This window comes from Alligator mississippiensis, chromosome 2, assembly GCF_030867095.1.
Source record: "Alligator mississippiensis isolate rAllMis1 chromosome 2, rAllMis1, whole genome shotgun sequence".
In the NCBI taxonomy this organism is placed as follows: Eukaryota; Metazoa; Chordata; order Crocodylia; family Alligatoridae; genus Alligator; species Alligator mississippiensis.
The window spans coordinates 50,690,805-50,702,736 of NC_081825.1; the positions used below are offsets into that span (position 1 = coordinate 50,690,805).

General features: G+C 40.7%; 1 protein-coding gene across 1 annotated transcript in view; it reads left to right on the forward strand.

The window, feature by feature from the left end:
• KLB (klotho beta) overlaps positions 1-7,480 on the forward strand; it is a 28,437-nt gene extending 20,957 nt beyond the window's left edge. The window contains 3 exon segments of the mRNA XM_006258485.4: positions 1,096-2,239; positions 6,164-6,522; positions 6,524-7,480. Coding sequence (XP_006258547.2) covers positions 1,096-2,239; positions 6,164-6,522; positions 6,524-6,553 — 1,533 coding nt within the window. The 3' untranslated portion in view covers positions 6,554-7,480.
• Positions 7,481-11,932: the final 4,452 nt, after the last annotated feature.

Sequence of the window (11,932 nt, forward strand, 5' to 3'; positions counted from 1 at the left end):
CAAGAGTCTAATAATTCCAAGACCTCATTGCAAGGGTATAAAAAATAAATATCCTATCATTGTAAAATACTGTAGAAACACAAATGAAAAAAAGCATTGCTCTATATATGCACACAGAAAAATATTACACAAATTTTGTGGCTTATTCCCTATTTTATTGTGCCATTAACTTAATGACTGTATGGCTATATATACTGCCTTTTTTGCCTGAGCCATATTCAGAAACAGATCATATTGTATACTGTCATGATAAAAGATTTGGTTTTATGGCATATATTTTCACATTAAACTTTATAGCTGTATTTGACATGGGACAGGTGCTGTAGCACAGCTTTGTAATTATACAATGAAAGGTAGCACAGTGGAAGACCTCAGGCAGGAAAAACGCTTACCAGCAAAATAAATTTAATTTAACCCAGCCACAATTAGACACAGGAAGTAAATGCTTCTACATATCATATTGCTAACCATTGAGAGGGGATACCGTAGCATGGGGAAGGATTTTCTTCTCAGTATGTTTTAAGGTTGAATTTAAAACTTTTTATTCACCACATGGTACAAGTCCTACGCAACAAACTAAAGTAAAAAATTAGAACAGTAACAACACAGTAACACAAGTGCAGTGCTGAATCTTGTTAGCTATCAGAGATCACTATTGAAACCAATTATATTAACTGCTTGCCCTGACAAGTGATAAGAGTATAGCAATCAGTGCAGCTAAGTGTAAGACAGGTCCTGCTGGTTAGGGCTAGCTAGTAAAGCAACTAACAGTCCTGTTTTGCTCTTACATATCACTGTTGCCCTGAATAACTCTGGACAAGACAATCACTTACTTCATGCCCCATTTATATAAAGGATGCAACTTTTATTCAGAAATGTTGTAAGGTTTGATTAACAAAACCTCTGCCCCCATGCTGTTATGAAATGCCTACAAACTACTAGGCTGCAGAAACAGAACAGTAAGGAGCTTCCTTTCCTCACTGCTTTATTTCACAAGTAAAACTTAAGTTAATTCTTTCTTCCATATAGAGTTAACAAAGACACCTGTTTAATGAATATACATTTGAATACATTTATTCCTATTCATTTTTACAGGCTGAGTTGGTAGCTTCCTCTCCACAGTTCTGTGATCCCAACCTGTATATCTGGAACGTCACTGGAGATGGGCTTCTGCACCAAGTTAAAGGAGTGAAGCTGAAAACACGACCAGCTCAATGTACAGATTTTGTTAGCATTAAGAAACAACTTGATCGCCTGGAAAAACTGAAAGTCACTCATTATAGATTTGCACTTGATTGGTCATTAATTCTACCCAATGGAGATTTGTCAGCTATCAATAGGCAAGTGCTAAGATATTATAGATGTGTGATTAGTGAAGTACTGAAACTCAATATTAAATCTATGGTAACTTTATATTATCCAACTCATGCCTACTTGGGCCTGCCTGCTCCTTTATTGCAGGGAGGAGGATGGCTAAATCAGTCTACTGCCCAGGCCTTTCAAGATTATGCAGCTTTATGTTTTCAGGAACTCGGTGATTTGGTAAAATTATGGATTACAATAAATGAGCCGAACCGACTAAGCAACATCTATAATAGAAGTAGCAATGATACCTACCAGGCAGCACACAATTTACTGCTAGCACATGGCATGGCCTGGCAAATCTATGACAAGCAATATAGGTCCATTCAGCATGGCCAGGTGTCCCTCTCTTTGCATTCAGATTGGGTTGAGCCTGCCAATCCCTATTTTGATACTCACTTGAAAGCAGCTGAAAGGTTTCTTCAGTTTGAGATAGGTTGGTTTGCAGATCCAGTTTTCAAGAGTGGGGATTATCCAGCAGCCATGAGGGAATATATTCTCTCCAAAAACAAAAAAGGCCTCTCAGAGTCTTTCTTGCCATATTTTACAAATGAAGAAAAGAAACTCCTTAGAGGCTCAGCTGATTTTTATGCTCTGAATCATTTCACCACAAGATTCGTGATCCATGAACTTCAAAATGGAAGCCAGTATGAGTTTGATCGGGATGTTCAGTTCCTACAAGATATCACCTGTCTGAGTTCACCATCTCGCTTGGCAGTGGTGCCTTGGGGAATTCGCAAAGTTCTACAATGGATTAAAAAGAACTATGGTGACATAGATGTTTACATCACAGCAAATGGGATTGATGACCAGTCTTTGGACAATGATGAACTTCGAAATTATTACTTAAGAAAATATACACAAGAGGTTTTGAAAGGTGAGTAGATGAATTGAGATAATCTGAAATAAGCCACTTTTCATGGTGGCATGGAGTATATTCTAAATGGGCACTCTTAGTGTCTACCTCCCCTCCCAGTTATGCAGATAACCTCCTCATCCACAATAGCATAATGTCCCTGTTCCAGTTTCAGCAATTGCTTGCACTGAAGAGAAATATTAGTAAAATAGTTAATTTATCTGGCTTGACAAAAGTGTTTCAACTTTTTTAAAAAGTGTTAATCTTATTTATTTTTGCTCTTTATTGCCAGTATGAGGTGTGAGATGTCAGCTTGTGTGAAGGTCAGGACATTTATTCAGTTGGCTAAATATGGATTTAGATTGCTTTTAGGCATCTCCATTTAAAAACACTGGCAATTATCTCTGTGTTGGTTTGATAGTTTAAAAATAATGAATATTTGCTCACATTCATCCCATAGTAATTTGAAAGCATTGATAAAACAGACAAAATTATCCTGTGCTAATTGCTTCATGGAAAGATTTGCCTTTGCAAGCAAGGCAACTTGCATACATTTTCATATATTGCATCGATTGCTGATATTTCTGTTAATGGGTTAAAAAAACAAACAAATGCATTCAGCTCTAATCAGATGAATAAATGCAATATCTATCTAGTTCATGAACTCTACTAGATTGCATTTAAAAGAAATAATTTCTAAAAATTAAAGCAATAGCACATTGCTAGTTATTACTTATTTCCTTTATAATCTAAGAGCCCCTACAAAGAAATGCACTAGTAAATGTTTTTCACAGACCACTACTCATGAATTCTTGATTTTCCCACTGCACAGTAGTAATACCATATTTACTTGAATATAAGCAGACAATGAATATAAGAAGACCCCCCCAAATAACTGGATTCTATATATGAAAAATGTATATGTTTATTATAATTTTCCAGGTATGGAATTTAAATCTTAAAGGTTTGCCTTGAATTTGTTCCCCGCCCATAGCAGGGAAAACAAATATTTGGGAGTCAGATAGCTCCCTTGCCTTCTGCTACCCAACTTTTTCCTCCTGCAGCCCCTTCCCCCGCCCCTTACCATCAGACCGGGATTTCCCTGAGCAATGGAAATGAGGGGCAAACTTGAAAACACTGACCTTGAAATAAACATATGCAAATTATTACAGATACCTACAGACACAGTTAATCTAGAATTGATGCATTTTACTTTTTTTAAACTGCTGTAGGTTTTAGCACAGGTACTCTATAAAACACCTTTAAGCAGCACTTTTATATTTAATTATATATAGCACAAACTACGCATAATAGTCCAAAGCAAAAAGACTCAGGATTTACCATATAGTTCATTAGGCTGGGCCCCAGCAGAGCCAACAATATTTCAAGCCATAGTGACCCCACAACTCAGCACTGTTTAGTGTATACTGAGTCTATACCAGATATCCCCCAGATACTAAGGATCCATATGCTTATTAACCTCCCACTCATGATTCAAACTGGGTGCTTGTTACAAGTCCAGTGATCATCCAAACATTTACATACAACATTTACATGAGATGCAGGGCAAGCTTGTCCGTCTCTACCTCATGGAGGGTGGGGCCACACTAATCACACGTGACCGGCTGAGAGAGGGAGTGACAGAGGGATTCTGGGTGAACTGTTTGGGACCCATTTGGTGATGTTTGCCAGACATTTAAGGCTGGTGAAGAAACAGGAATCAGTGGAAATGGGAAAGAAAGGCACAGCTTAGCTATGGGAGTGAAGAAGTCCAAATGTGTTCAGTGTAGTGGTTCACCAAGACTTGAAAAAGAATCAGCACTGAGGGAGGCTGCACACAATGGGTATTACCATATATCTTATTCACCTGGGCAGCACTAATTTATCCTTCTGATAAATGAACATTTCCCAACCTTTTCTGCCCCACAGCACACTTACCCCACCTTCTCCACCCCACGGCACACCAGCCAAACACTGGGGGGGGAGGGATGGTGAGCAGCTGAATACCGAATGGGGTGGGGGGGATGGCAAGTGGCCAAATGCTGAGTGGGGGGCGGAGGGGTCACGAGCAACTGAACGCTGGGGGGGGGGGGAAGGGGAGGGGAAGGTGGCAAGCGGCCAAACACTGAGCAGGGACAGGTGGCAAGCAGTCAAACATCAAGTTGGGGGGTGTGATATCCGCACAGTGACAGTGTGGGGCGGCAGTGGCATCGCTGCCTGTAGCCACGGCCCCCCAAGCTTCTGTGGCACAACTGGACGCAGCCGACACTACACCGGCTGGGAAACGCGGCGATAGATTCCCATCAGATTCCCAACAAATCCCATCAGATTTGTTCAATACGGGCTTTGTGTTTTAGTCATGCTCAGTGTTGGCTGTATTTAATGAGCTTCACAGTTAGTTTCCATTACTGAATCTGTGCTGCTTTTGGCAGCAGTTTAATGATAGACAGTGTATTTAATGAGGTTTCTTTGTATGTGAATATAAGATGAGGGGCTTTTCTTTTTATGCCGATTGGGAGAAAAATAACCTCATCTTGTAGTTAAGTAAACATGTCATCTCTCTGCATAGAGAAAGCCTGAGAGAACAATGGTTTGTAGCTCACTTTTTTAAAACTTGCCTAAATTAAATATTAGTTTGGATTCTTTTCTCTCTTTATACATGAGCTGAAAAGATTTGTATTCTTGAAGAACATAATCATTATATTACTCATTTTCAAAGACCTGTTTCTCTGTTTGGGATCCTACAGTGCTAGGCTTTGCGTACGCTTATGACCCTTCCCCAAGAGCTTACAATTAATTATTTCAGGGAAAATGTAGCTCTTTGAATGTCGTTTATTTTGGCAGTTAGGTAAAAGAACTATCAGTACATTTGAGGCACACAATACTCTATTGCAGGGATTTTGAATCTGCTGACTCCCTGACATGCTATAGTTTGGGTCCCTTTCCAAAGCCTCTACTCCAGTCTTGAAATATTCTGGATGCATCTACACATGTGTTTTACTGCAGAATAAACTAATTAGCTCCACAGTAAAATCAGGTCTACATATGTGCTAGCATTATGGCACAGTAGACTAATTAACTCCATTGTAGGATAGTACTCTCAAGGATGGTACTCTCTTATGGTGGCATACTTTACTATGCTGAAATGCATACGTCAATGGTAACCATGGGCATACATTATGCCTGGATAGCCTTGCCAGCCAGAGGCCTGCTCTGCCTCAGCTCAAATTACTTGTAGATGCTGGGTGCACTTGTAGATGCTGAGCCTGGGAACAGTTGGTTCTGGCATGAACTGCCCTGGAATTAATTGCATTGCATTAATCTCATGCGTTTCTGCACCCTTTGTGAGACTTTTTTTTTTTTTTTTTAAAGTATTAGGATAACTGAAATTACAGATAGGTGCTTAGAGAGATTTTCAAAGCTTATCTGCAATCTTAAATGCCTAAAACATTAAAAAAATCTGGCATTTGTAGATTAACCACAGGATTTTAATGTAGGAACTCCTGATTCTAATCATGTTTCTAACAGACTTGCTAAACCTGTTGATGATTATGAAGTAGTAAGGAGTTGAGCATTATTAGGGATGGTGTATACAGCACAGTGGTAAATATAATTATTTAAATTCTTTGTTTTGTAAGGCATCAAGTGACCTAAGGAAGGGTACTTCATGACTGAAATCTTGTCCAACAGCTCTCCCAACTATACAACATAGTACAAAAGATATAAAAGATAATATAGTGGTCCTATAAAAGATAGTACAAAAAAACCTTTGCTTCTCATACACTTCCCAGACCATGATGGTTACAACACCATTCCAACCTTGTTTTATAATGCAGTTCTAATTTTTAACTATACTAATATTTGCTGATAATCGAAAAACAATTTTAAAATGGTTTTCAGCCTATGCATAAGGTTATAGTGTTAACATTCTCTTCTTCTTTGCAGCATATCATATAGATAAAGTCAAAATTAGAGGCTATTATGCTTTTAAACTGACAGAAGAAAAACTGAAACCCAGATTTGGATTCTTCACTTCTGATTCTAAGGCCAAGGCTTCTGTACAATTTTATAACCACCTGATTAGCAGAAATGGCTTTCCTGCAGAGTATTCAACCTGTGATCAAACAAATGAAAAAACACAGTGTACCTTCTGTTTATTTCTTTCACAGAAAAAGCCACTGATATTCTTTGGCTGCTGCCTTTTTTCCACACTTATTTTGCTTTTAACTATTACCATTTTTCACAAGAGAAAAAGGAAAAAACGTTATAGGCCAAAAAAATTCCAGTACATCTGTGTTCCATTTAAAAAAAGGACACAAAACCACATTTAATTAAACTCATCACTGTTTTCTCTATAATAGAGACAGGACTCTTTTTGAGAAGCACTATGCGAGTCACTCCAGATATATGAACCAAGTAATATTCAGAGGAATGGAAAACAATAGCACATACATTAAAAGGAAAAAACCCAAACCAACCTGTGATGATGATGTTGAAATTATTTTATCTGGCTTTTGAAGCAAAGTAAATGGTCTCTCCCTGTGCGTTAGAATGATCTTTAAACTAATTTGACTTGAAAAGTTATTAAGCTGTGAGAACTGATGTGCACTTTTATATAAATGTCTTTGGACTAGAACATTTTATGATGGATGCCAAGATATTTTTGTGCCATTGTTAAGTATGAATTGGCAGCTGTCTAGGTTTGCAAATGTAAGAAGTTAAAAAAAAAAAATCAGACCAATTCAACACCAGGGATTAAGTGTTCTGGGGAAGATTTTGATCTCAGTTGCAAAGATAAATACAAGCAACTCCCTCATTATTTCAGATACATTGCAGGTGCAACTGAAATCCATCTTGGACAGCTTATTCTAAAAATAAGACAATAGGCTGCCTAGAAGCATCTGGGGAGAGGCACCAGAATATGCAATCACTACCTGTTTCGCCCCACTAGGTAGGAACAAGAAAAAAAAACCCCAATCATACACAGATTTTTATTACTGAAGAACATCAAGATAAGGTACGGGTGGTAAGCTACCACAGACCAATAAAATGCACAGTTGCAAATTGTATTTATTTCCACGAAAAAGTGCAAAGTATGTGAAGCTCTAGTACTCCTAGTACATTGTTAACACAGACCTCAGTGTTGCAAATATTGGGCAGGCCCTATTCTAAAGATATACGAGATCAATTTGTTTAGAAATGTCTATTCTCCAAAGAATTGTCTGTATACGTATATTATTAAAGTGACATTTTCAGAGTCTATGAAAGGTTTGTCCCTTATTTTCAGTATAATTAGCAAAGAAACATTTTGTTCTGTTGGCTACAAATGTCCAACTCGGGGTCCTTAAAATTCTGGTTTATTAGGTGGATTGAAGCACTGTAATGAAGTTAAATCATAAACCTTGGGGCTGGTCCACACACACACACACACACACACACACACACACACACACACACACACACGAGCAAGCTACAAGAGTCAGGTATACCTATCCCACAGGCACTGGAGTCTGCTGTTTAGGCTTCTTTCAGCGTGGTATCTTCCAGAAGGGGATCGCCAGCTGGTCCTTCTGGCTAGACAGGTCGGGTGCTGGTCAAGTTGGGGATCAAGAGGGCGCCACTGAGGGTCACTTTTCACTGCCTTTTATCTGTCCTTAGCAGACTTTGGTGACTACCCAGTTTTCAGGTTTGCCCAATCCAGGGGTCATTGACCCTCATGGGACTTGCCATCCAGTAGCCACCGAGGGGGGATCTGTCAGCCCCAGGGGTCATCCGCATGTACATGCAGGTTTGGGAGTCCGTTGATGAATTTTGAATAGGGCTCTGGGAGCGGTTGATTTGGAGATATTCAGCCCAAGAGTTGGTCCCCAGCTTTGATTAACTCAGGCCAGGGCTTCTAGCCCTTGATCAGTGAGGTTTAGAGATTTCCCAGTTGTTACATTGTCTTCTATTGAGTTCTTCTGCTGGTTGATCTGCAGTTTTCTTAGGTGTTAATTGCTGTCTGCTACCGTGTTACACATTTAATCACTGATTCACTCGCTCTTTTAGGGGCCAGCCTGATTTAGGGAAGGGCAGTTTGATTCCTGTCCTTGTTAACATTGTAACAATGTATAACTTATTTATGAAACTAAACACATTTAGTTGAAAGTTGAAAGGTGAGGAGTATAAAATATAAGCTACAAATGTAATGCCATGGCACACAGATAAAAATACCAAAATACAAGGGGAGATACAAAATGCGCACACAAATTTCAAAACACAATTCCTTATCTTAAAGTGAAAGAAAGAGGAAGGAAGAAAAGGTAGAAGAGGAAAAACATATCCAAGGAGGGGAGAGTAATTGCAGGCAAGAGGAAAAGGGGGCTTTCTGCTAGTTCCAGAAATTGAAGTGTATGGTTGTCGCATAGCTTTTATTCTATATATAGATTATGTTCTACAGATCTAATTTTCTGTAGTATTTAAACAGTGATTGAAATGGTGACCTTCCTTTTACATTTTTACTCTTGAATTTTTGAGATTACACATCCAAGTATTGTTTCAACACCTACAACCTCAAATTTTGATAAGCTCAGGAACTCAGAAAAGTAGTTCTATCAAGTTGGCCTCATACTGGAGGGCTGTCTTCAGTGGTGTCCCCCAGGGATTGGTGCTTGAACCCATGCTCTTTAATATTCACTAATGACTAGGATGAGGGGGTAGAAAGCTCAATGATTAAGTTTGCGGACGATACCAAGCTGTGGGGAAACGTGGGCACATTGGAGGACAGGGTCAGGATCCAGGATGACCTTGACAGGCTGGACTCATAGGTGGAACAGAATCAGATAAGGTTTAACAGGGATAAGTGCAAAGTCCTTCTTCTGGGTAGGAAGAATCCTCACAAGTACATGATGGGTGGTGGTCCGCTGGCTGGCACAGCGTCTGAAGGAGACCTGAGGGTCACGGTTGAGCTGAAGAAAAACACGAGCTGACAATGCGATGAGGCTGCCAGAAAGGCAAACTGAGTTCTGGTGTGCGTCAGCCAATGTGTGACCAATAGATCCAGGGAGGTGCTTCTCCCTCTCTATTCGGCACTCAGCTGGAGTACCGTATCCAGTTTCGGGCACCATGCTTCAAGGACATGGATAAGCTTAAGAGATTACAAAGGGCCACCTGTATGATCAAGGGCATGGAGGATAGGCCCTATGAGGAGAGACTCCAGGAACTGGGCCTCTTTAGTCTGAGTAAGTGAAGGGCGAGAGGTTACGTGATAGCTGCCTACAAGTACATCAGAGGTGAACATGAAGATCTAGGGGAGCAACTCTTAGGAAGACACCTCAAGGGAGGACAAGGACCAATGGGCATTAACTTATAGAGGGTAAATTCAGGCTGGATATAAAAAAAGAACTTTTTCTCTGTTGCCAGAATCTGGAACACACTCCCAGCAGAGGTGGTGCAATAACACACCTTGGAGGTGTTCAAGATGAGGCTGGACAGACACCTTTTTGAGTTTGTCTGAGCCCAATAACTTCCTGTCCATGGCAGGGAACTGGACTAGATAATCTTACAGGTCCCTTCCGGTTCTACGATTCTATGAAGTTACCTAATAAATGTTCTATTTCTCTCAGAAGACAGCAGATAGTAAGTGATCAAGAGAAGAAAACAAGGCTATTTTTTTCTGGCTGTTATAATGGCTATGGCGCAAATTCAGGCCTTGAATTCTAAAACTGCTGAGACGGAAGTCACCAAAAGCAAAACATAGCCCCTCACTGCAGTTGGAGTGTGGTCTATTGATCAGGTCAGGCAAGTGAATAAAAGATCAGCACTCACCCTGTTGAGCGTCTCTAGGACTCTGTTTCCTTCCAAATATTTCCATCCTCCTTCCAGCAATTCAGGGTAGAGGAAAACAAGACTCCCTGTCTCCTCCTCTTCCAAACCCAGTGCTCAGTGTGGACGAGTAACTTCCTCCCCTAACTGCTTCTCCAGGTGAACAATTGAGACCTGGCCAGAGCTACTGCAAGGCAGTTGTAAGCTCCCTCAAGACCTCTCAAGCTGTCACCAAGGTAAAACAGTTTCCAAGAGCTCAGAGCAGCTTTGCATTGTCTTTTACCCTTCCCACTTTCCAGTTAGCTACAAGAGTTCAAAGCCTTCCAGCCAATGGGAGGCAAAGTACATCCACCAGGCACATTTGATGGCTTGTGTTGCAACAAAGGCAGCAGCTCTGTCCCTGTCCAACTACCACCTTCACGATTTTGCCAGTTTGGCAAAATAATCTAATGTGAACTAGGCATTCCTATCTGGACTTGGCTACATGACCAATTTATTTTGAAGCAAGCAGTGACAAGCTTCAGTGTAACTGCTTTGATGTACAGACAACTAACTTCACTATAAAACTTTTTTTTCCCCCCATGTAAAAAGCACAGGGGTGCATTCCACCCTTCCTTCTCCACCCCCACCAAAACAACACATATATATAGCATTATGTAATTTTTCTTTTGTCTACATGCATTCATTGTTCAGCATCTAGAGATCAACTGCTAAAAATCCAGATTCTTCACCTACCTTTGTGAGATCTACCTCTTCTCTCCATGTTCAAACTACAGCAGGATCATTGTAGGTGCGATTTTTCTGTGCACCTGTACTGAGTCAAGCATATGCACAAGCTCATGTTGTTTGTGACATCCCACTGCTAGATACCTGCAGGGTAGATACCAATAAGTAGCATGGCGTGCTACCAGCAGCTACATGTTCTCAGCTGCATCTAAGCCTAGAGAGCATCAAATAACAAAGTTAAGATCAAGGTGAGCCTTCAGGGGGACAATTTTCTTGGCATATCCTCACTCTGAAGCTTTACTTCTGGCTCCTAGAAACATGAGCTATGGAAGAGAATTGTAGTGCAGACCTCAGCTGGTCACAATGTTATACTGATTTGGCCAAGGGATCTTTTAAATAAGAGGTATCCAACTTGAGGGCTGCAAATTCCCCAGCCACACCACGCCAAGCAGGCTGCACACCCCCTGGGCCACATGCTGCTGTGCTACACTGCAAGAACCCCACTGCACTACACAGGAAGCATAAACCCACTTTACTTTGCTAATGTCCCTGTACCACACCATAGTACACAGGGTACCTTTCCATGCCCCCTGCCCTCACCAAGGCACCTATGGGCTCCCTCAGCCCTGCTACCCCCCACCCTACCGTACCGTACCCACAGGCTGAGGGTAAGAAGCATAAACTGGAAGAAGGGGAAGCCTAGGGATTTGGGGGCAGCAGCAGCAGGCTCAAGAGCAGTGGGGAGTAGTACCTGGACTGGGACCCTTAGGTGAATTCATTAAGCATCGGAGACAGCCTGAGTGCTGCCAGTTAAGATTGCCCTCATAGTTTTGAGGGATAAGCTCTGAATGCATGTAGCACATCAATAAGTGCTTATTTTTCTGTTCAAAAACAATCATTATTATTTGAGAACCTACACTCTAACTACTATTTCAAACCAATACAGTATAGTCTCAGCCCATTTGGGATGCTGTGATGGAGGTGTGCAGTGCTATGAATAGCTCCAAACGTTTAAGTGGGTTAGTATCAGGAACCACTGCAGAATAAATGCCTTCAGCAGGTGACAGAGATCCCACTGTAATAACGAGCATGGCACAAGGCATCCCTATGAATGGCTCTTGAGGAGCAGTTTTTCATTGTATTAAACAATCATAGGAAGTGGTATTTCACTCTAAAAACAGGAAG